The 27,324-nt window shown below is 33.1% G+C and overlaps 1 protein-coding gene across 6 annotated transcripts in view; it reads right to left on the bottom strand.

Moving 5' to 3' along the window:
- Nucleotides 1-27,324, bottom strand: part of LOC131843147 (serine/threonine-protein kinase WNK1) — a 59,087-nt gene that overhangs the window by 24,950 nt on the left and 6,813 nt on the right. For all 6 annotated transcript variants that reach the window (XM_059191751.1, XM_059191754.1, XM_059191755.1 and 3 more), the window contains exons 3-15: nt 13,855-13,971; nt 12,910-13,041; nt 12,406-12,573; nt 11,636-11,732; nt 9,283-9,391; nt 8,703-8,805; nt 8,162-8,334; nt 7,636-7,761; nt 7,348-7,457; nt 6,272-6,429; nt 5,798-5,886; nt 4,785-4,928; nt 4,172-4,336 (exon numbers count right to left, since the gene is read on the bottom strand). In XM_059191751.1, the coding sequence (XP_059047734.1) occupies nt 4,172-4,336; nt 4,785-4,928; nt 5,798-5,886; nt 6,272-6,429; nt 7,348-7,457; nt 7,636-7,761; nt 8,162-8,334; nt 8,703-8,805; nt 9,283-9,391; nt 11,636-11,732; nt 12,406-12,573; nt 12,910-13,041; nt 13,855-13,971 (1,691 nt within the window). The remainder of the gene's footprint in view (nt 1-4,171; nt 4,337-4,784; nt 4,929-5,797; nt 5,887-6,271; nt 6,430-7,347; nt 7,458-7,635; nt 7,762-8,161; nt 8,335-8,702; nt 8,806-9,282; nt 9,392-11,635; nt 11,733-12,405; nt 12,574-12,909; nt 13,042-13,854; nt 13,972-27,324) is intronic.

The following is a 27,324-nucleotide window of genomic DNA, read 5'->3' as shown; positions in this document are numbered from 1 at the left end:
TAGCAAAATGTAAGAGCAAGGTCCAATGTCTGTGAGATAAAAAAAATCACTTGTAATAGTAACTCTAAAATAACTACAATACTGAGAAAGAATTGTATTGTTTATAATAACAGTTGTTCTAACATTACGTCGGTTTTTTTTTTATAAAAATTGACCTAAATCATAAGAACCAGTCCTCAGGACACAATCCATACTCATACCAAATTCCATTAAGATCTATCAGTAGTATATTTGTGAAAATATAAGAACTTATAGACATTCGAATTCGTATAGATAAAGTTTTAAAATATAAAAGTACAAAAAAGTTTTTTGTTGTCGGCTAGATATGAACTCATTTTGTTGGTGTAGTCAACCACTGGGTCACAAAGGCCTATATTCCTTATACATTATTATCAAGTGTGGGTAAACGAACCGTGTTTTTATATGTATTTTATACATATTTTATTTTATACATATAAATAAAATTGGAATGTCCGTTTGTAATATGGAAATAACCGTTTTTTACTACACGCATATGAATAAATACGGTACATACATACACCAAAAGAACATTTTTTACAATTTATGTCTGTCTGTCTGTGTGTTCCGGCTAATCTCTGAAAAGGTTGGACCAATTTTGACGAGACTTTTACTGGCAGGTGGCTGATGTAATAAGGAGTAACTTAGGCTACTTTTATTTTAGAAAAATAAAGTTAAATTACACGCGGACGAAATTGCGGGTACAGCAAATAAATAAATAAAAATAGCTCATTACATATGTAATAGAATAATAATTACACTACTACTTAGAGGATATCTTAACGTAATAACTGATACATCGAGGAACAAATTATCAATATAATGATTAAAATCCATTAATTTATCATTTATGACAATACCACAATTGCATGATTATCATTTTATTGTATGTATAAATAACACTGTATTGATAAATATAAATAATAAAATATTATATTGATCAATCTCAATATTGCATGATGCACGTCCGTACATGTAAATACACCTAAATATGTATGGTGCGTGCATGTATGTCCGTGAAAATAGATTTCTAATTCTGTATAATTACTGATGATATTAACAACCTTCATTTACTAACATTACCAAGTTTCAAGTGAAGTTTGTAGACTTTTAAATAAGTTTAAGAAATTCAGTTGTTTTTGTGTTTGTCATCTTAGATCAGTTCACAAAAGACGGATGCACTTTAAGATTGTTCAAATAAAAGTTTTATAAATTTTTTTTTCTTTCAAACAGCTAATTATTTTAAATAGGTGTATGTTTTATGATATATGATAGGTACTATAAGAAGCTCATTTGTTTTATAGAATAGAATATAATTTATTGAAATAAACTTAATTTAAGCACTTTTGAATAGTTAACAATTTTTATTTTTAAATCTACAGCTCATTCGGAAAGCTGTCTCATCACAAGAAGAATAAGCAAGAAACTTGTGTGTTGCTCTTTTAAACGATCCTACAAGGATTGTTCACATTTTACAAGTCGAAACGTGTGAATACAAACTACCAACCAGCACTAATTTATTTAGGTTCAAATATAAAAACACAATAAGATTAAATCAGTCGTAGTGATAAGAGCAGACCAGTCTCTACAAGCAGTATTAAATTATAAAAAAGGCAGTTAGTCTTTATTTTAGTAAAAAATAAAAAATCTATTTTGATACAACAACCATATATTTATGAATACCTATCTATCATATTGTATTAATTCTATACCTATTATTGACAACTAATATTAATTTCCGATACATGCCACAACCCTATTTAAAAATGGAACAACATCGGAAATGTCAAATTTGTCTCCGGGACTAAAAATAGACTATAGTAACAAAATCTCATACCGTAGCGTTTATGGACACTAGAGGAGTCCCAATGAATTGTCCGACAATTGAAGTCAATTGTCCGTGATATGTATATAATAAGAGACTCGTTCCCAGCAGTGGAATGATACAACGCTGGTATTATGATGATGCTCTCACGAGTTGAGAGCTAACCGATTATAAACAAACATCATTATCATCATAACAGCGTTTTATCATCTATTGATAAAATCGTCATAGTCGAAGAATACTGACGGATCTGACAAATATTTTAATAATCAAATCCGTCATTATTCTACGACTATGACGAAATGCTGTGTGATTTCCTAATTACGTATAATCAGCGTTAATAATAAGATTGTCAGTTTAAAACACATACCATTTTATAGTGCAAGGGACTGATATAAATCCATCAATATATTTTTAATACACAAGAACTAAACTCACAGACCAATAAAACAAATAAACTAAAGCAAAATTAACAATATTTCCGTATATCCACATAAATTTAACCGACCGCGCGTCGATAGATAACTGGTGTGTTTACATTAACACATTGGCGGAGAAAATCGTTGCGTTACGTACAAATTACAAATATTGCATTAATATGGCGTCATAGCATTTATTATTGTTCATTGAAGCATAGAAACGGGCATTAATTATAGCGCGTGATATGATAGAGGCAGCCAAGTATGTTTATATTGTTTTTACTTTGCTCTTACTCAACTGTGCATAGAGTAAACTAAGCCTGAGCTCAACAACAATCAGCAGATTTTGCCAAGCTAACGCCATAGGAAATGCCAAGAACCAGGTAACCAGCTTTTTTTGGCAGGTAGCTGATGTAATAAAGAGTAACTTAGGCTACCTTTATTTTAGAAAAATAAAGTTAAATTCCACGCGGACGAAGTCGCGGATACAACTAGTTTACAATATGACGAGTAAAGCAAACGATCAAGATTGTTCAAATTATATATAATACTACGAACACACCAGCAGCAAGGTATACCCCAACTAAGCTTATGTAACTTATAAATTAATTCACAAAATCGCGTGACAGCACAAAATACAGCGTGATTCGATGTTATTTGGTAATGTATTATTTTCGTTGTATTTCAGTAACGCTGTAGTCGTCTGGCATCTATTTAGTCCATGCCGTGACACTGCGAAAATCTAACCAATATCTTACTATTATTATAAAGGCGAAAGTTAAAAAGCATGGATGGATAGAATGACGGACGGACGGACGGACGGACGGATGAATCTTTCACGCAACAACTACTTATCAGATTTTGATTGACCTTTTCAATAATATAGCTTATACATCAGAATAACACATAGGCTACAATTTAGTGAGATATTATGTAATTTGGGCGAAATATAATGATAAATGTCAAGTAAGTGTAATGCAGACGAGGTTGCGCGGATCAGCTAGTTATACAATACGATTGCAAAAGCAAAAATAGAATAAAAATAGTGGTAACATTTACAAAGACAAATTAGATAGGTTCATATTTCATTCCTCATTAGATGCATTGAAAATTACATTATAGTTTCTTTAATTCTCAAAATTACTTAATTACGGGTCACACTGAGTAAGTAATTCTAATTATTTTATTATTATTATTACGACTGTAACCAAGCTACAACTATCATTATCACGACTGATCTTGTCCAGAGATACATTAGAAGTGGCCACTTTAGAATCCAGCAATTAGGGTAGGTCTTTTTATATAATTAGAGTACCAAGTAAGCCGATGGTAAGCAGTAACCATTATATATAGAATAGAATAGAAAGCTGTTTAGCGGCTGTAATAGGCGAGACTTGAAGTACCAAATCAAGCGACTTTTTACACTTTATCTAATATATTTTACAGTTTAATTGGGTATTTAATATTTTGACTAATGAACTAGTAGTGGTCGGCAGTTGTATTCACACATTTCAGGTAAAAAATGTAACTTTACAACAATTATTTAAAAGAGCAACACGCAAGCTTCTTATGACGAGAAACCTTTCCGAATGAGCCGTCCATTAAAAAAAATATAACCAAACACAAATGCTTAAATTAAGTATATTTGTTATTTTTATTTATTCAAATAAACTTCATATGTGTATAAAACACTTTTGAACATTTTTTTTATTCTACCACTTATTCGGAACGCAGATTCATCACAAGAAGAATGAGTAAGTAACTTGCGTGTTGCTCTTTTAAATAAATCTTGTTTTACATATATACACATTAACAAGGATTAGGCATGCGACAATCAACATAGTAACCGCTAAATAAAGATGTTTCTATTCTATTCCACCCCAAGGTAGTGTACATGTGAGTGACTCACCTGTTGAGGCTGATGAGTTGTGACTTGAGCAGCTTGAACACGATCCGCGCGTCCTCCTCCATGATGAGGCCGGCTTTCGCCATCTCGTTGGCCACCTCCTCGCAGTCATCGCTCTCCATGTCGAACTCGAATTGAATCGCTTCGTTCTCTTTGTGGGTATACGACCTGAACAACATAGTTTTATCATTATATTAATGTAAGAGTGTATGTACTAATACATAAAAAAATCTAAATATCTATAACTCAAAGGTGACTGACTGACATAGTGATCTATCAACGCACAGCCCAAACTACTGGACGGATCGGGCTGAAATTTGGCATGCAGGTAGATGTTATGACGTAGGCATCCGTTAGGATTTTATTTACTTGGGGGCCCAAGGGGATAAAATAGTGGATGAAAGTTTGTATGAAACTTTGTCAATTTTAAACCGATCGGGCTGAGACTTTGCATGCATAAAGCTACTATGACGTAGCCCTAAGAAAGGATTTTGATAAATTCCACCCCTAAGGGTATAAATTAACGCGAGCTAAGCCGCGGGTAAAAGCTAGTATAATACAAAACTTTTACGTTCATAAGCGGCTAAAATGTCCTACAGTTTAACATAAAACAGACCTCTTTTTTGGATCGATGATCTTAAGCCGGAACTGGATCTTAGTGATGTCGGAGGAGGTGACCAGGTCGCGGCCCACAATCTCCAATCGAAGACCAATATCTTCGCCGAAGAACTCGTGGTTTAGGAGATCTTTTACTTTAGGCCTGGTACAGAAAAAAAAAAATTAAACTCTCTACATTACCTGAGTATCTTCAAAGAATATGGAGTTAGTAATTATCTTATGCAATTTACTAATTCTACTTGCCTAATAGTACTAATATTACAATAGTAGTCAGATTTTTACAGGAATGACTCCAATTACTAAAATTATCAATACTTTGAGTTACTGTGGATTTTTTTTATCTATTCATTTATTTCGGATGTGTATCCATATTATGTTAGTAAAAAACTTACAAACTATGTTAATAAATTACAGCAATTTTAAGCAGCTTCTGCTGCTGCCTGCTGCATGTCAACAGTTTTAATTTGAGAATCCGTTTCGAAGGATCATTAACTAATAATTTAAATAAAAAGAGTATTCACTCTACACATTTAATGGACTTTTTTTAATGGCTCGGACTGGGCCCATATAAACATCGACTACAAACTAAATAAACTCGACCAAAGACAATAGCCACAAATACTACAAAATTACAATAATAATAATAATAATAATAACCCCGGACAATTCACACAGCGCAATCTAGCTCCAAGCTCAGTAGAGCTTGTGTTATTGTCAGTTGTTAGACAACTGATATAAATATCATAGATATATTTTTTTCAAATATATACACAATATACATAAAAAACACCCAGACCGATACAGACAATCATAGTCATGAATACAAATGTTTACATTGTGCGAGGAATCTAACGCGACCATCGAAACTATGGTGGTATGAACATATAGACCACCGAGGACGTCTCGCCGTCGAGGATTGTTACTTTTCTTTGCGAGCCATTATTTGAGGCAAATATGGATGTGTTATAGTATAGTTATAGTATTAATGATTATGATATATCAACTGATTACCTGTCAGCTTTATTCGGCCTAATGCACGACTCGATGATGTCCCGAACCTCAGGTATCGTGACTTTCTCTAAGCTCTGTGGCTTCACTCCCTGTACAGATAATAATAGAAATTAATATCCTAACATTTTTTTTAAACAATATTTTTAAGTAGTCAGTGTATGCATATATTATTCATTCATTCATAAATTTAAGAGCAACGCTCTTGTCGAAGGAGCTCTTGCCACTTTCGTGACAAAGATGAAGGTCAGTCAGTGACCACAAACGTGGTCACTGACTGACCTTCCTAAAATTCTTATGCAATATTATGTAACATACTAATTTGTAATAGCAAAAAATTGAATTGTTCTCTCAAAAAACTTACATTTTCAACACATACTGAAAAACAGTAATTATATTTCCAAATAATTTTTATATACAGATTTTTCTATTATAACACTGCTCTAAGCCATAAATGGGCTCATAGCCTTTACTTACCGAGACGACCTTCTTGTATATCTGCGCAGGCCCAGAGCACTCGCTGTAGGGGTACTCGCCCGTAGCCATCTCCAACATGCACATACCGAACGCGTAGACATCCACCGACTCGTCGTAGTGCTCCTCGTACATCTCCGGCGCCATGAACTCCGGCGTGCCTGTGCGTGCACACACACAGAATTTTAAATGTCTCATGTACGTTGCTTCTGGACTTTCATGACCTATCGTCAAGTATGTTATGTAAAAAATACATTTTATACAATTAGGGCTTATTTTGCGGAAGTCCATTTTTACTACTTAATGGATATTTATATTATAGCACTCGCTTTTGCCCGCGGCTTCCCTCGCGTTATTTTATCCCCTTGGAATGGTGGAATTTATCAAAATTCTTTCTTAGGAGATGCCTATGTCATAGTAGCTTTATGCATGCAAAGTCTCAGCCCGATTGGTTAAAAATTGACAAAGTTTCATACAAACTCTCATCCCCTATTTTATCCCCTTGGGGGTAGAATTAATCAAAATCCTTTGTTAGCGGATGCCTACGTCATAACATCTACCTGCATGCCAAATTTCAGCCCGATCCGTGTAGTGGTTTGGGCTGTGCGTTGATAGATTACTATGTCAGTCACCTTTGAGTTATATATATTTAGATTTAGTTTAATTCCACTAAAATTAGCATGTGTGAGATCACAAATATTCAATGCGGTTACGACCTTCTCTATTGGTGGTCAAATTCCGACCGTTCTTGAGTCCACATCCATATTGCGGCACGTGTTTCGCCAATGAACGAGGCATCATCAGGCATTGAATATATTTCGGATATTGTTCGGAAGCCTAGTGTTGACTGTTCGGCAACCAAACCGCGACTCCTCAAAATAATATAAATCCATTAAGTAATAATAAATTTTGGATGGACCATCTTTATCATTTAGTCTATGAAAAACAGTTTACGTCCTTTCTCAGACCTACTGCATATAAACACAAAATTTCATAAGAACTGGTCAAGCCGCTTCACCGGAGTTTTGTTACAAACACTGTGATATGAGAATATTATATATAGTTAACATGTGACAGACCTATGACGGACTTGGCGAAACTCCTGTTCTTGAGAGTGGCGAGACCCAGGTCTCCGATCTTGACGCTGCCCGTCGTGCCTGTGATGAAGATGTTGTCACACTTCAGGTCCCTGAAACGCATACCATGTTGTATCATCTCCACTATTAAATTATACAGTACCCAGTTTGCTACTCTTTCACGCAAATACTACTGAACGGATTTTGATGAAACTTTACAGTAATATAGCTTATACATCAGAATAACATATAGGCTATAAATTCACAGCTAGTACTTAATAGAATAAATACCTGTGAATAATGGGTGGGGTCCTAGAATGCAGAAAGTTGAGACCCTTGAGTATCTGTCGGCACCATGACTTAAGCACCTTGGGGTTGATGCGTATCAGTCCCAAGGTACTAAACCGGCGAAGGTAGCTGCAGAAAGAAACAAAAACAATACATATTTAAAATAACTCCATTTTGTAAAGTATGTTTATGGAAAAATAAAATCAAGTACTACTTAGCTAGAGTTTAGAAAAAACATCATAAATAATATTGATTATAGGTAAAAAATGTTGAGACACTTTATACCGTATCACGATTTTTCTTCAAAGATAGATACTCGAAGGCAGTTTAGTTTATAAAATAAAATTATATAACATATTAAATAGGTATAAATATTTTTATATTATTTTTTTTATTTATTTTGATGTATACTCACATTAAAATAAATAAAAAAATATATATAGCAGTTCTATGAGAGATGATTTAAAAGGTACTTTTTTTAAAGTATATTTTGTAGAAAGAATACATATGTGAAACAATTAATACTTACGTTTTGAGGGTGCCAGACAGCATGAGCTCCGTGATCAGAACAATATTCTTCTTCTTAGCGACTGTACCCTCCCAGTAGTTGTAGAACCTGACTATGTTCGGATGCTGGAGTTTCTTCAGCATGTCAGCCTCCTCCCGAAACCGAAGTCGCTCGGTTTTATTCAATTTTTTCTCCTGTAAACACATTGAAAATTTGTAAGATCTATAAAAGACTTCTAATTGTTATTGATCTTAATGTCATAGAGACTGAAAATATTTCTTTTTTTTTTATTTTTATTCTTATTATTCAAGTATCAACGAATCTGCTTACAGTCAGTAAGACTGCATGATAAATTTTCTTGGGATATTTAAATTAACGATGACCTTTTGACTTTTGAAATAATATATATATTATGAAAAAATATATACAACCACATATACAATAACAATAGCTTAGTTTTAAAATATTATTTCATATGTATGTTAGTCTATAAAGTATTTATAATATTGGCCTAGTTGCCTGAAATAAATAAAAATAGATAATAGTATAGAGTGAGACAGACCAGCAGTTCGCACCAGGCGACGGCGACGCCAGTTTGCGTGTCTAGTCCATGATATACCGTCTTGAAGGAACCGCGTCCCACCTCCTTGTCATACTTGAAGAACCTGCAGCATAAGATACATCTACATGCGGCACATATTACAACTATACTTAATATAGTCTTAAAGATTAGGTTCCATAAGGTCGACTTTAGAAAAAAAAACAGTAAATGAACACACTCAATAACTATATATATTTCTCTGGTTTATACCAGATATTATACTCAAGTTTATAAATGATTCCAAAAAAGTCGAGTCTATTTTATTTATGTTTACAAGATATTTATCTTTACTTTTCCTTTTAAAAAAATTCCCGGTTTAGATAACCTAGAAATACTTAATTATAAAAAAAAAACAATTAAAAACTGGAGTCAGAAGAAAAAAAACATTTAAAAACCTATTCGAATTTAGAACACAATTGCAGATAGAAATAAAAAAGAAACAATTCAAGTCTGCCAATTTTCAACTCTAATCCCAACACATAAAGTCCTAACAAAGGAAAACTCATAAGAATTGTTTCATAACCTGTTAAGAACATCATACCTCCCACATGGTGACACACCAATTGGCTCCTCCTCGTCTTCTTTATCCTCCTTCTTTTCCTTCTGCAACTCCAACTTATCCAACTTGTACATAGGACTATACACCAGACCTGCAAATAAATATCGACCTAATTAGTATATAAATAAAGTTCAATTTATATACATACAAGTATATCATTTTCAGCGTATCCCTATTGGATATAAACCTTAAACCATTGACAGAACAGCTATATAATATAAGCTAAAACCTGCGACATAGAACTTCCGAAAATGTAACAAACAGACAGTTACATATATTTTCGCATTTATAATATTAATATGCATGCGGAAGACATCAATAATAAATGGTGACCCAGATAGAGAAACCTCCATAACTTTACTAGCATCCAACATTGTTAATTCAGATTAAATCTTTACAAAAGACCAACTAACAACTAACAATTTATATAAGAACTTTGAATAAGCATAGCCTATTTATAAAATATTTAAATGATATACGAAAAATATCTAAATTTGTTCGATTTCACTTCTAACAGCCCTCTGACTCGGTTTTTGGCGCTTTTTTACTATGTACAAACATTCGACCGCTACTGTTTTATTATATGTATAGATATGAATTCCATAATATTATATAATAAGTATATGAATTAATAACATTGAATTATATGTTGTAATTAGTACTAAATATTAATTCGTTATAATAATAATTTTGTTATGTTTGCATGCCCTAACAAAGTCAATATTGTTCTATATTTACCAACTATGATCATACTTTACTGTAAACATTATTAACAATAAATATTGAGTATTAAGTATAGTATAGTAACCTGTCTTCGTCCATATCATTTCACACTTCACTGATGCTCCATCAATGTACGCCATTAACACAAACTAGATCATCAGTCCATGACCACAAAACTATAAATTCCATTCCAAAAATAATACACACGAACCACTAGTAATCACTTTAGAACTTTATCATAATTACATTATTGACAACTTCAAAAATTTTTACATATTACCAACGAATTGTTACTGTGAAAAGGTTGATAATAATCGTATACACAAATTTCTATATAACAAAACAACCTATTACACTTGTAAATAATGTATGAATAAATTAAAATCTATATGCATTGAATATCAGTTATCAGATTCACTCACATTGGAAAATAGGGTGAGAATGACGTGCATACATTTAGGTAGTGTTTTTTTATTTTTATCGAAGCGTACTTGTAAGAATTTGACGAGATATCTATGCATTGTTGTGGAAACAATTGAGTAATAGATATAAACCTGTCAACAATATTGCGACTAAACAATATTTGAGTCATTATCAATGCAGTTGGCAAAATTCAGGTTAATTCCCAGTGACGAGTGTCATCATATTGGATCCGACCGTAAACAAAGAATATCTTGACGTGTGATGATCAAGACAGTGGAAGATAACCCACATTATATAGATTATACTAGTCGTCACCCGCGGCTTTGTATGCGTAATATACTTAACAGGGGCAGACTACCAAAGCACGTGACTACTAAGTACATACTACTAACTAACTAGGCAACCTATGCACGTGGCCATAATTTTTTGAGCCTGAAGATTACACTAGTCATCCACGGCTTTGCATGCATAGTGTAATTAAAAGGGGTGAACTAAAGCACGTGCCTAGGATGCCTAGCCTAGGTACGTGCCTACAGCCCGTAATTTTTGGGATATTAGCGCAAAGGTACAGTGCACCAATCCATTATCTTTCATTAAAAATAGTACCTAATTAGACGACGTGATAAACAAGGCGATGTAATCTAAATTTATATCTAATCTCACTATGAGCTTCGATTTTTCTCAATTGATTCAGTGTGATTCTAAGAATCTAAATGGACACAATATTTTCCTCTTTAATATTTTCCTGATCGGTGCATTACATTTCCAAGTACTAGATTTTTAATAATATTTATAATTAAGTATATTTCTCTAACGCAGCTGTTCATAAGCTTTATCTATGAACCCTCAGGAAAGTAAATTAAATTCTCTAGGACTACCTTAATGAAAAATATACTGTTCAGACTTGATATTATATTTTTATAGTTGCTAAATGATCCAGAAAAAATATATATAAATTCTTCTCTAATTCATATAGCAGCCGTTCAGAAACTTTTTCATATAACCTTAGTATATTAAATACAATTCTCTAGGACTACCTTAATAAAAAATATGTATTGTTTGGACTCTATATTATATCTCTCCCTTATATATATGTTCTTATATCAGGTGGTCTTCAGACCAGAGTTTAAGACCATTGATCTAACGCATCATGAAGTGTCAACATATTATTGCTGGTGAATGTACATACCATTCTGTTGTTCCTCTTGCTGAGCTTCGCCTGTGGGATCGGTGGTGGGGTGTGGTAGACCTTGCGCCGTCCCTGACGCTATCTGAATATTCTCCTCCTGTAAGTATATAATAAAATGCTGTAGAAATTTAACAAAAACTTAAATTTTTTTATATTGATTCAGTCGATTGATTAAAAAAGTGTACTTTAAGTAATACAATCGTTTGCGAATGATTTTCTTCTTTTAATTTGAATGGCTTCCACTAAATAAGGTTGGTAATTTTGTCAATGTCATGGTCAGAGAGATGAAATGATCTGATTTACACTGCAAGTTTTTTGTAGCTATATGTTAGTGTTAAGACTGTTTCATGCTTTTAATTGAACCAGCTCCGGAACAATATACTTTTCAAGCTATACAAGAATTCTTTAAATTGGTAAGTGGTATAAGGAAATACAGTCACTTAAATATGCACTAAAAGATTCTCTCTCTCTCTTACATAAATAGGTACATTCCTGGTATAAAAATCCGTTTTCTCTCTCTGTCCCATTCTCTTTATAACATTGCGATATCATTAATAACAGTGTTACCACAGACAAGCTGAATAGAAGTGAACAAGTGAATGCAAAACTCTTTACTGTTATTCTCACAGAAAATTCAGTCACATAAATAAATATACACAAAAAGAGAGAGAAGACCTCTCTTATACATAGACAGGTACATTCCTCATAAAGACATGCGCTCGTTTTCCATATAGTCCTTATGTACAAGTAGTAGAGTGTATATTCCTTACCAAATCCTGTTCGGATATGAATGCGTCGTCCTCGAGCCGCGCGACGAGCTTGTTCCCGCTGTCGTCCAGCTCGGGGTCGCAGAGCGCACCCGTGCCCGAACTGCGGCGCCGGTACCCGCCCACACCCACGCCCACGCCCACTCCCACGCCCACTACAGGTTGACTTGCCTGCAATAAACATTTATTTGATAATCCAGTGCCACTATGCCATGGATAAGATACCTTTGCATAATCGAGTATTTATCCTGTGGATAAAAGGGCACAGTAGATCATGTGGTAAGGATGCCATGGACGAGCTAGCGAAAAGATGATCCAGTATTGCGGTAGCGGGCTACTTCCCGATTTTAAAATTAAAATTCAAACCCACATACGAAAACAAACCACTGATTGTAAACTATCAAAAGTGGCAATTCCAGTGGTAAACCAAAAAATTAGCAAAACCCTTGCCACTTTTAATTGTACAGAATTACTATTAATACTATATAATCTAAAAGTCGTACTAACAACGCTAGTGGTGAGCGAGTTGAGCATCTCGAAGGTGTTGCTCTGCTGCGTGTGTATGATGGCCAGCGCGTTGTACGGCCGCGGGCCCAGCACCGGTGTTTTCATCACGCCTACTTCACCGCCCACCACCACCTGTCGACCAAATACATCACTTATATTAACATCAACTTCCAGGGGGGAAAGGGTTGGTTTTTTTAAGGGATGATAATGGAATGGTGCACCCGCCTGTTTTAACGGTTTGCGCTGGCTGGCCACTGGCCGGCTGGCTGGCTGGAGGATGATAAGATGAACATAAGGTCAGATCAGTTAGCCCATTGTGATAAATTCACCAGGAATTTATCACGATGGTTTCTACGTATTTTCCAGTAGGAAATAATCGTGATAAATTCCTGGTAAATTTGTCACAATGGGACAACTGACCTCCACTGGTGCCCTGCCAGCGTAAACGCGCAGGCGGGTGCACCATTCCTTAATCATTCATAAAAAATCATCGACTTACCATCAAATGGACCTTGTTTACCATATACACGTAATAATAAGCAATTTTTTACCGATACTAATATTATAACCGCCACTATACAATTATATGCCACTTATTATCTCATTACAGCATTGGTACCTGCAGAAATGGCTGGCTCATCCGTCACATTCATGACCGGGTGGGAAGTGGTCTGTTCGGGTTATAGACACTTATTAGACTATTTCCTATCGTCAAAATGGCAATAGCATAGTCTGGTGGAAGGTCTATTCTCCCAAATTTGAATTTAATAAATTAATATTTTTGTAAAACTTATCTCTTATCTCATCATAAATGAGTTTATCATGTACAAGTACAAGTGATGAGTTTCTTGTCAGTTCTTCTTAGCACTCCGAACTATGGTAGATTTGACATATCATAAGAGTCTGTAATAGACCTACATGAATATTATAATTTTGAGTTTCTACCTTGAATGTCTTCTCTTTCCCGTGTACAGTCTTCTCCTTGGGCGTCAGTACGTTCGAGTCGAGGTGGTGGGCGGGCTGCGAGATCTGATGGCCGTGCCCGTGGAGGCCTGATGTCATCTATAAATTGAGCAGTAACAAATTTAGACCTTGACAGTAAAGCAAACTATAATGGATATTCGTTTAAATAAAGTTGATAATTCTTTTTTGGATATGGGCATTACATTTTCAATTTGATACCAAAAGATATTTTGGATGTACTTTTTAATGAATTCAAGTATATCAAGGTAAGCTTATTGAATAAAATCTATTACTCCGTAAATTATTATTTGGGAGACGATCTTGTATGGCGTTAGTTGTTCAGACAAGGTATTCTATATGTTAGACATATACAGTTATATTTAAAGAAACTCGGATTTAACCATACAAACCATGTAGCGCGTTATATGGAACCGTCTACATAAGGAAATGATGAAAAAAATGAAACAAAAACTAAACTAAAAAACTGTTTTCCAACAAAAACAAAAGAAAGACTTTTGTAAAATGATGTAATCTTTCAACACTCATCCTCACTGTCAGATATGAGTCACCTAACTCGCCTTCTTTTAATGGGCAAAATATCTTATCTTCACATTGTGGAAACCGCGCTATAAGAGACTCGGAATAAGTACAAATCACATTTTATGGCATTATTTACGTATATTTAAATGCGATGTAATATTGAAACTGATTAAAAATGTAACAGTTGAGTTTCTTGCCAGTTCTTCAGAATTGATGTTCCAGTTAAACTGAACAGCAGGGAGTGTTAAAAAACACGCCGATATACAAGATACATACAGAAAGGTCCTATGTGAAAAAAAAAATTTTAATTTTTAACTTAATTTATTATATACAATGAATATAATTGGTAGAATTAGCGCTGGAGCAGTTTTTACTGTTTCTTTTAATAGATGTATATGGAACGGTGCACCCGCGTGCTCTATATAATACGCCTATATGGATATAATACGTAATGATGTCACTGACCCTTTCCTAATATTTGCCTATATGTAACAACCATCGCCAATAGACCTGAATTCCACCACGAACGCCACATAACGTTGTGACATTCGTGGTAAAGTTCACGTCAATACACCATTCCCAGATGTGGTAATCAGGGACAATGTCAATAGTCGACGTTGTAGACCTAACAATTGACATGCCCACATTGGTTTCTATATATTAAAAATTACTGTAGAGGTTAGACTGGATAACATTTTTAGTCTTTTATCAATGTTTCTCTTACCGGAATTTGAATTTGACTTTTTGAACAGTGTTATTACATTTTTTACTACTTTTAAAACGAATTTTTTGGTATCGTCCAGATTTGTACTCACGAACTTTTCCCGAGCCTGCGTCGCTCTGAACATCTCTACTACGCGGAAATTAAACTAACCGTTCGTAATTTTGTGCAACTTTGTTTCTCTATACACCATTTACTTGCAAATTCCACACTAAAGCAACACCAATAGTAGACAAATATAAAGCAAGAACAAACGTAAACAATGGAGTGATAAGCGGTCCATTCATGAAACCGTTGAGTACATTCCGGTAAATGTTACCGATAACCCGACGCTATACCTATGTGCCAAAGTACGCACTTACTTCCTAATTAATCACGACCAATTAGATTGTTGTGTGACCGAAAGACGCAATACTTAAGGTTTATTGAATTATGTTTCAGATTACAACTGAATTTCAAACGGTTTATTTCATTTATTTATTATAGAAGAATATAAAATCCTTTATTTAAATAAACTTAATTTAAGCACTTTTGTATAGTCATAACAAATAATCTACCGCTCATTCGAAACGCTGTCTCGTTACTAGAAGAACAAGCAATACGAATAAAACATTAACTTAAAAAGCAAAGTATACAAAACCGCAGTCCGCCTTCATATACGGAGCTGAATGGTGGCCTTCGAAAAGGGCCTATATCAATAAAATACAGACGACCGAGGTGAGAATGGCAGGAGAAGACACTTGCTAGACAGAGTGAAGAATGACTACATTCTCGGTAGCTTCAAAATCCGCCCTATCGAAGACAAACTCACCAAGACATGGTTGAGGTGGTATGGCTACGTAATGGGACAAGAAAGTCATGTCCAAAAAAGTTTTAAACCCTAACGCCGGCCCAAAGAAAAGAGGATGACCCCTACTGACTTGGCAGTCTGTTATCAATTGCCGAAATAAACGTCTCGATAACCCAGAAAGGATGGGGGGGAAGGGAATTGTTAGTAATGTGGATTGATAACCCCATTGCTAGCAATGTACCATGTCAGGTCGACCTCCACGCGGTTCCCCCTGGAAACCGTCGTGACAAATTTTTGGTGAGCTTGTCACGATGGGCTAACTGACCTGACTTCATGCTCATCTTATCATCTTCCATTGGTGCCCTGCCAGCGTAAACCGTTAGCGCAGGCGGGTGCACCATTCCATTATCATCAAAAAAAAAACCCAGAAAGGATGTGGCGAAGAATCTCTAGAGCCGACTCTAAACGAAATAGGAAGTCAGAGAGAGAGAATCTTAATAATATTATTAACGCGAAAATTTGTAAGTATGGATGTTTGTTACTCATTCACGCAAAAACTAATAAAACTTTACAGTAATATAGCTTATACATCAGAGTAACACATAGGTTATATTTTATATTGAAATTTAACGCTGATGAAACCGCGGGCACAGCTAGTATAATATAAACTAATCAATTGCCAACATTCAATTCGACTGTATATTTACCGCAGTATTATTTTATGTACTATATTTATACGCAGTAGCTTTGCACGAGTGCAATAAATTTAAGGAACTTTATATTAAATACCACTCGCTGACAATGTGGTATTCTATAGATGAATAATTAATTAATGATGAATTCAGTTTACCCATTGCAAACAGAAAACAAATATTTTCTGTGTATCACTTTAGAAGAGAGAAAAAGAAAATGAGAATCTTCTATATAGTAGTTAGTCTTAATATATTTTCAAAACGGTCGAGTCCTATTTTTTATAATTCACAATTCAATAGTATCTTCACGCCGGACTCTACGGGATAGGCAGAGATAAACGATATCTAAAAGGCAGGTAGAATATTTAATATGTGGAAAAAATATTAAAACATATAAAAGAAAAACTTACATCATTATGAAGGAAAAACTTGTACAATTATTATCAGATATATCCTGCAGGAAAAATAACACTTTTCAATTATCTATATTCAAAAACATTTATGTCCATGACAATAAATAATTATTCTAATTTCAAAGAATAATATGTGTAACAGAATATTGTTGCAGCAAATTTCATTTTCACTATTCATGACAATTTTCTTTCAATACGATATGGATATGTCAACAAGTTGTAACACAAATAACAAAATAAAACGTTCGCACTTTAACAATAACAATTCTAGTACCGCCATTTAATTTTATTGTATTGTTTAAAATAAACTGCTCGCGCGCATAACAATATAAAAGGGCCATATTAAACATTGTACTAGTTTATGAAACAAGTGATAAAAATCTGAATTACAAACAATTTCTAACGTATTCAGTATTTATAATATTATCTTTATGATCTTTAATAACCTATTTATTGATTAAATTAATTTATTCACCTTAAAATGTATAGAAAAAAAAAATAGTGAAATGCACGTGTCAGGGACAAGAAAAAAGACTGTCTTTTAAGTTTTAGAATGACCATCACAATTGTTTTAAAATTTGAAATATTTGTCAATGATTCAAAAATACTTGAAACATGTTAATCAAAAGTTTGACTTATAATCTATTGATTGATAATAAACGTCTCGAATAACCCATTTATTTTTTATTTAGGTGTTTCATAATTGGAAAAATTGATAAACAGACCATTTATGGAACAGTATATTCAGTGTTCCACATCCCCCTCACATTCGATTTTCTAAGTTGTCCGTAATTATGAAACAGCGTCGTGGACAAATTTAGTTAATTTCGTGTTAATAATTGTTAATTAATTATAACAAAGCAATTTACGTTAGAACAGTTTATATTTATAAAAATTTGCATTTAGATAAGTACATAGATTGTAAATTTCCATGAAAATAAAAAACTAACCGCAAAAATGAATAAGCGGGATGATAAATATTGTTTTATGTTAATTAAAACATATACTTAAAGGAAAACCTGCCGAAAAAATTAATAACACTTTATTTTATTCAAAATTTTTACGAAATACATATCAGAGAGAGATGTTTTTAAATTAATAATTTTTATAGGTAGATACATTTTTTTTATTGAATTTGATATCTTTATTCTATAGACTTGTTTTATATTGTTATTATTAATTTTGATTGTTTGGTATAATTTTTATAATTTGATATTGGTTGGTTTTCATGAAATAAATAAATAACTGTTAAATTTTATATTGAAATTTAATTTTGAGAAAGAACAGAACAGTAAGAATAATATAAATAATCAATTGATAAAATAATGATTACATGACACTTAACAATGATTGTCATTCTTCTAGTATTATTCTATGATAAATATATTACCCAGTCTCAACAAAGCGGCCATTCCTGAGGTAATTACTGTATGAAATTATAGTATAAAATGAACCTTTAGATATGGTTACTGAAGCTATTCTGGTATTAATGAATAATTAATTAATGATGAATTTAACTAATATTTTGTTAATATAAAACAAATATTTTGCGTAATGTTGGTGATGAATTAATAGAGAGAAGTCAAGAAAAAGAATGGATTATATAGTAGTTGAGTCAATATATTTTCAAAACGGTCGAGTCCTATTTTTTATAATTCATCAATTCAATATGACTCAAAAAAAGAAACTGATCGTAAAACTAAAGAAGAAAAGCTACATAAAAGAAAAAACAATTATTAAATGAGAAAAAATATTTAATGAACGGAAAAAATATTAGAGAACATTATAAAAGGATCAAAACTTAAGAAATGAAATAAAATTTTTGTTTAATTATTATATTTGGTATATCTTGTTTATTAATCAAGATTTGAAACTGTTCTTGTCATATTTACTTTGTAAATATTTATTTATTGCATAATTTTTAAATTATCTGTATTAATAATTAATAAAAAACATTTTGATCCTATGAATAAATAAATTAGTAACTGAAAAATGTTTTTAATGTGAGTACTTCAGTTCATTTTTGAGTTCCATAATTTGGGACATTCATGGAACAATTTACGTGTTGCTTTAGACTGTTTCATAAATACGATATGTACTTGTCTGTTATTTTATTGAATTTATTAGCATTTTCAACTAAAACTCACTTGATAATAATTATTATCAGTAGATATCAGCCATTAACTTTAGAAAAATTCAATGTTTCAACTCTATTTTTTTTAAACAATGTAAAATATTCAACTCCTACTCAAACGCGCGCATAACAATATATCGTGAATCTGTACAGACGCCCGTCTGCACTAAACGTTTGTGATATGACAGAAAAGGTCGGAGTTATAAAATTTACATTAATTACAGATTAACGAGATAAGATAATGCGATGCTGGGTGATCGGTCACAGTGTGTCATGGGAAACTATGGTTTTTTAATGATTAACAGGCGAGAAAAATAATAATGGAACTGCGTACAACGTGTGTATATATCTCATGAATATACCATAAAAATAGAAATAACTTTTATTGAAATAAATTTAAGCACTTTTTAATCATACTTTAGATTCTACCAGTCATTCGGAACGCAGACTCGTGGCAAGAAACTTGCGTGTTGCTCTTTTAGATAAATGTTGTTCAGCAACAAATTTGATTATTGAAACAACAATAGCTACTTGAAAACAAAATAAATCGATCATAGTTATAAAACCAGTCCCTACATCTGATGTGTATATCAGCTCTGAATAGGATGCATACAAAACTCTACATGTAAGTATAGACGAATGTTTGGTAATATTATGTTACTATTATGTAAGAATGACAAACAAACTAGCGGGCCACATGATGGTAAATGGTAACCGTCGCATATATACATAAATGACGAGCGTGCATGGCAATAGTTGTTAATGCACGGGATATTCATTTAATGTCAGACATAGCTAAATAAACTGAACATTAAAAAAATGAAATTACATTGAGTTTCTTGCCAGTTCTTCTCAATTGAATCTGTACACTGAACTGGATGGTAGGGAACAAATTATAATATAAAAAAAATAACGTTCATTAGCGGCTAAAATGTCCGCATATCACGTTATCATATGACGCCTGTGGCACCACTGATACGTTGCTATTCCAGAGAACTAAGATCTTATACATGCATATCCTGTAATTTATTATTTCGACCGTAATCAGTGAATAAATGTTCACTCTGTATAGCGACAGTAGTGTATGGCGACCGGAAAAATATTAACAAAAAGAAAACTTGAATAAATATGCCTTTCGACCGCTTTCTGTTTTTACCCAATAGTTAGCTGGTACAAAATGCCATATGGCATAAGCTCGCCAATTGTACATTTATTTTAAATAGTTCAAATTCAAATTCAAAAATAATTTATTCATGTACGACATTTTAGCTGCTTATTAACGAATTTTTTTTATATTATATTTTTTTCCCTACCGTCCAGTACAGTATATATATCCAATTGTGAAGAATTGGCAAGAAACTCAATTGAATTACTTTTTATAAAAGCTAATTTATTTACAATTTATATTTATATAGGTGTCTATGTCTAACTTTAAATGAAAATCCCGTGCTTGAACAACTATTGCCATACACGCTTGTCATTCAAGTAATTGAATCCATGACTAAATAAATGTAACTTGTAACTAATGATAAAGCTGTTTTTCTTTATCATTAGTTACAAGTTACATTTATTTAGTCATGGATTCCACTTTCCTCTTTATTTTCGTATTAATTAACTGCAAATCTATATAAAAATGAATGGCTGTTTGTTAGTAGGCTTTGCTAGTGTTATAAAAAATAAATATAAAAATGTGCTAAACAAAAGTCGACCTTATCGTAAAAGCTTACAGACAACCTGGGTATATTTGTTACAGCGTTATTTTTGTTAAGTCTAATTTACATCACGGTGCCCTTATTAGGTTGTTACGACGTTCTGGAGATGAGTGCGTCATCACATGAAGTATTTCTATTGAATCATTGCATTTGCATATATCGCTGCATACTCTGACGCTGACGTCACCAAGATGTTACTAACGTTTTTTCAGCTCGACTACTAAAGCTGATTTATTTTGGGATCACCTATGATACGTAGGGAAAAACTTTCTCCGTCGAATCGGTGAATTTCGCCTGTATTTCTTGTTTTTATACTAAACTAACTTCTTTTTTTATTAAAATAAATATATTTCCTTAAAATAAAATTAGCCTAAGTTACTGCTTATAACATTAGCTATCTGCGAGTCAAAGTCCCGTCAAAATCTGTCCAGCTATTTTAGAGGTTACCAAGAACAGAAACAAAACCGACAGACAAAAATTTAAAAACAGTTTTTTTGATGCAAGTGCCGTATATACTGTTACATATATGATAAGTAATAAATAAATATATATTAATAAATAAATTTAAAATTACAGACAAAGACTTCAATTTTATTTATTTGTATAGATGATGTCAAGTGTGATAGTTGTCACGTACACATTTCATACGTGACAACTATCAGGCAAAGTAGAGAGAAATTGTAGTATGAGGAAAACTCATCAGCTCTTATTTGGCGAAGGTTTGTGTATGAATGGACCTAGCCTTTGAGTATCAAGGGCAGGACAATAGTGAATCATCGAGGAAAATGTTTATCAAATTGTATTACATTTCACACAACCACAAACGATAGATTATCTGTGGTTATAATTTTTTTTTTTAACTATTCTAATGCTGGCCGCAGCTCGCCTTTGCAGCTTCACCGAACGATAGTGCGCTTCTTTCCGGACTACTTCAATGCTATTGACTACAGCTGGCTTCACTGGACGATAGGAGGCGAGTGCAGATGGCACTCCATACCCGTGGAAGAACTTATGGAACAGCTGAAGGCTAATTCTCAGGGCTAAACCGCTAGTCGAGGCCGTCAACATATAAACTACCTATATAGACACTTACTTCATAAACATTTACTAGCCAATACAGCAATAACTGTTTTGACAAATGAAAGATATATAAATATAAAGAAAGAAAGAAAATTTAAAGTTATTTTTAATGAGGACTCATAAAAAATTAAAAACATATTTTGGAGTGAACCACGACCACCCTACATCTCTTAGGGGTTATGAAAAACGGCTTATGTCCTACTGATTTGAACCGAAAAATCTTAAGAATCATACAATCCATTTTGGAAGAATACAATAATAAACACTGTGACACGAGAATTTTATGTATTAAAGGAATTTACTACGACATAAACTAGTTAGATAAATTTAACATGATTATCTGTTATCTCTTTCATTCCTTTTACTACGATAAGGATAACATTAATATTATTAAATCAATGGAGTGTACATATTAGTGCGTACAATTTTCAATTAACAACTTGTGACACGGTGACGCCATTTTAATCTTTATCGATAATGGATTAGGAATGTCTACACTTAATACTTATACGAATAGAACTTCCTAAGTAAGTTATAAAAATACAATAAAATTGAAGCGTCTGTTTTTAATTTGAAATCTACATATTTTCACTAACTCTTATCAAATAAATTAAAGTCTCTCCATTTGTTATTGCTATTGTCTGAAACGGCTGGACCCATTTTGGCAAGACCTTATATATATTCTTTATTACACTTAAATACATTTTATTATAAGTATATTAATTAGAAATAATGTTAACAAAGGAGGACTTATCTCTAAAAAAGATCTCTTCCAGTCAACCCAATAGAGCATGGCATAGGAAGTGTTACTTTCACTCGCAGATAACATTGTCGGGTGCACCATTCTATATTCATACACTAAAAATCTCAAGAAGTTATCTACTCATCTCAATGTACTTACTGGATCGATGTGACAAGGTCGTAACCAACACTGGACTGAAACTAGACACTGGACTGTTACAACTACACTATATGTATTAACTATGATATTTAATTAACGATACCTTCCTAGAACTTAGTATTGCGTACATGACAATGCTTAGAAGGATGTATTACACTATTCCATATAAATTGACAGTTAATATTTGGTATATTTAAATCAATACATATAAGGTAAATTTTAATATTTTCAATAAAATATAGTCATAGTCATATTGATTGTCCTCTTCCACTGTCTCCCTAACCACGATGTTGGCTAAAACATCGACCTCATTTGGTGGAAAACATAAAATTAAAAAAAGAAGAAAGTTGTCACCCCTTATAAAATAAAATATTAATGTACCCCACAAGAATACCACAACATCAAAAATAGGCCAAAAGGAAGCGGCAGATATTACTATAAAATAAAAAAAAAACAACATCCTTGCAAATTATTTAAAAACAAAGCACACCCCGTAAACTATTAAACTTAATGTAGGAACTATTAACCCTTCAATTTTAGTAATTCTTTATTTATTAAACGCTTTCTATATATCACTTAACTGTCAATATATCATTTCCATATAGTGTAATTTTATATTCATTTGTATAAAATATAATAAATTATTATTCAGCAATGCTTCTTTAAACAAATTTGCATGTTTATATAAATTAGTAAACTCGTTAGTAAACTGTGAGACGTAAGACGAGATGAGATGAGATGAAATTAAATAAAATTAAAATATTTTTTTTTAATTAAGTTAATTTCATTTGTAGTTTCCTGATGCTAATATGTCCAGTTAATAATATTACTGGCAACTGTTTTATTGCCCTCTGTTAAATCACCACAACGTCTACAACTGACAATGTCTGTCTACCCCATCAGTGATAACAGTCATGAAGCTAATTATTCTTTTTGTATAATGATTATGATAATGCGTTTGTCGATCAAACACTTAGCTATCTTGATCTCAAATCAATACACGCTCTCATGCAAATTTATTCCATAGTACACATATATACATGGTTGAAAATAGCCATGAATCTTATTTAATGGCACGATTTGTATTTAATTATTGTTTTAATAGCTACTTCACGTGGCTTCGATTATCTTCTAACCCGTGGGAGTTTACAGAAATTCTTTGACATACAACTGTACCGGAAGACTTTGTTTACAGTGCGGACAAAATATTGACGGCCTCGGTGGTCTAGCGGTTTAGCACACCGCCTTACTTCCGATGGTCGTGAGTTCGATTCTCCGCGCGGTACAAACATTTTTATTCACGAGTATGATTGTTTGTATCGGTCTGGGCGTTTTCTATGTATAATATGTATGTATTTACGAAATATAAAAAATATATCTATGCATTTGTATGTGTTGACTGTACTACACAAGCTTTAGCTGGCTTAACTTGGGACTAGATGGCGCTGTGTGAATTGTCCTGAGATTTATTATTCATTATTATTATTATAAGATACATTTTTTTAACGACCTCGGTGGTCTAGAGGTTTCGCACACCGACTTCCTTCCTAGGACCCCGAGATTTCTCGCAAGGTACAAACATTTGTATTCATGAGTATGATTGTTTGTTTTAGTCTAGGTATAATATTTATTCAAATTAGGAAAGAATCTTTATTCAAATAAACTTAGTATAAGCACTTTTTAGTAGTAATATTTATTATTCTACCACTCATTCGGAAAGCTGTCTCTTTGCAAGAAGAATGAGCAAGATACTTGCGTGTTGCTCTATTAAATAAATGTTCAACAGCACACATTTTTATGATTTTATCTGCAAATAGCCAACTGCCAAATAGAAGAATTGACAAAAGTGTCATGATTTGCTATAAATACTGTCTTAATAATGGAATAAAATGTGGGTTGTTGCCGCTATCGCAAGAAAGTTAATAGAGAGGTTATGCCGTGTAGATAGCAGTGCCATATTCTCCAGACTACCTTTCTAGAATGAATACCTGTGCCTATGGCTAGTCTATGGCATGCCATGTCACATTGATGGTGAGGCAACAGCGACTACTAGGGAGAGAATACATTTGAGAGGACACTTAGGTCTTGATAGTCGAGTAGTGAACAACTAAGTACTACCATTTACAGTTAATATAATAAAAGTAAATAAACCTAATAGTCACTTGAGTAAAAAAATAGATCAGTGAACGAAATAGGTCAGTTATCAGACCAGATCAAAACTTATCCCTGTTGTCTATATTAATCAGTATCTAAGTAGTATTTTTGGGTTGTCCGCAATCAATCAAATCAAATCAAACGATTAGAGACTCTTATATGTCAAATCTACCTTCAGTTCCGAGTGATTTTGAGCTGAGAAGAATTGACAAGAACTCGACCTGAATTATCACGTCGAGTTCTTATCAATTCTTCTTAGCTACTATACTATTTCATTAGCGTTGTAATCGGTTTCTTAGTAGCCTGAACACGTTATTATTTTCAAATGGGTTGAATATACTTTACGGGCGTAACTAAAAATAGCTATATTTGTGTTTTTCTGCACATTTTTCTTACATAATTATGAATGTGACATAAAGTAACTTATCACTTCCGTTATAAACAGATAACGCAGTTTAAGATGACATACAAGTGCTAATTATAACTGGCGATCACGTTTTGTTTTTATGTCACGATGGTATTAATAGAAACCCACGTGCTCTAGTGGTTTACTACCCTGACTTAGACCGAAAGGTCATAAGTTCAAATATGACCGCAACCAAAAAAATTAAAAGTTATATTTCTGATCGCTTCTCTGTAATTTTTTAATTGTTTATCATCCCTATGTTCCACAATTACAACTGATACCTTAAGGTTGCCTTGAAAAAAATGCTTAGTTATACAAATCTAAATATATATAACTCAAAGGTGACTGACGTAGTGATCTATCAACACACAGCCCAAACCACTGGACAGATCGGGCTGAAATTTGGCATGCAGGTAGATGTTATGACATAGGCATCCGCTAAGAAGGGATTTTAATTAATTCTACCCCCAAGGGGATAAAAAAGGGGATGAAAGTTTGTAAGAAACTTTGTCAATATTAAACCGATCGGGCTGATACTTTGCTTGCATAAAGCTACTATGACGTAGGCTTCCCCTAAGAAAGGATTTTGATAAATTTTACCCCTAAGGGGATAAATTAAAGCGAGCGAAGCCGCGGGCAAAGACTAGTGTCCGTATAAGTGTTTCGGTGTAATATCTCTTTTCTGTATAATGTAAATAAAAGTATATTCTATCCATCAATTCTAATTTATTTACGATATCATGTCGTCCTCCACGCGGTTCCCCCTGGAAACTGGTGAATTTGTTACTATGGGCTGAACTCGTGCTCATTTTATTATACACCACTGGTACCCTAACCTTACTGTTATTTCTTGTCAGTTCTTCTCAGCTCGAAGTTACTCTAAACTGACGGTAGATTTGACATATCATAACAGTTTTTAATAAACCTACATGAATAAAGATATTTTGAATTTGATTTGATATACCGTTATCCTAAGCAGGTACACACCATACCATTGTCTATTAAAAAGAATCCTCTGACTATCCTTTTTGGGATAACATTCTTGAAGGTATATTTTATTATTTATATTTATTTATGGTATTAATAGACGTCAGGTTGTGTACCTAACATTCAATTAGAGGTGTGATGCTTGCTCAGCATCTCTATGGCACGGAACGTGTTTAAACATGTGGATTGATTTGCATTGCAAATATTTGCACTCGGATTAGGTTTTAAAGTAAAGTCGACATCGACGCGTCAAAACATAGTCTATCACACTAATATTAAAAAGAGGAAAGATTTGGACTTTAAATAGCCTCGGTGGTCTAGAGGTTTAGCACACCGCTTTAACTCCGATGATCGTGGGTTCGATTCCTGGCACGGTACAAACATTTTTATTCATGAGTATGATTGTTTGTATCGGTCGGGGCGTTTTCTATGTATAATATGTATGTATTTACGAAATATAAAAAATATATCTATGCATTTGTATGTTCATATTCGTGAGTATGATTGTTCGTATCGGTCTGGGTTTTTCTGGGTATATTATGTATGTATTTACAAAATAAAAATATATCTATGTATTTGTATGAGTTGTCTAGTACCCATAAGTCAACCTTTTAGCTTACAGTGGGACCAGATGGCGATGATGATACATTATTTGTTAATTGTCCAACATTATTTATTTATACATGTACAAAAAGAAAATCTATATATTAATCTTATTGTTTGCAAGTAAAATATTCAAAACATCTAAGTGGAAATAAATAACTTATAATATAATACACAAATAAAACACATACTGATATTTGTACCGTGCGAGGAATCGAACCCGCGACCATCGCAAGTGAAGCGGTGTTCTAAACCGGTAGATAACAGAGGCCGTCAAAATTGTATGCCATTAGTATAAAAAATAGTTACATAAAGCTGT

Source organism: Achroia grisella, unplaced genomic scaffold (assembly GCF_030625045.1).
Source record: "Achroia grisella isolate CSIRO2021 unplaced genomic scaffold, CSIRO_AGI_Agris_v1 utg2786, whole genome shotgun sequence".
Classification (NCBI taxonomy): domain Eukaryota; kingdom Metazoa; phylum Arthropoda; class Insecta; order Lepidoptera; family Pyralidae; genus Achroia; species Achroia grisella.
This window is presented reverse-complemented; position numbering and strand designations above follow the sequence as displayed.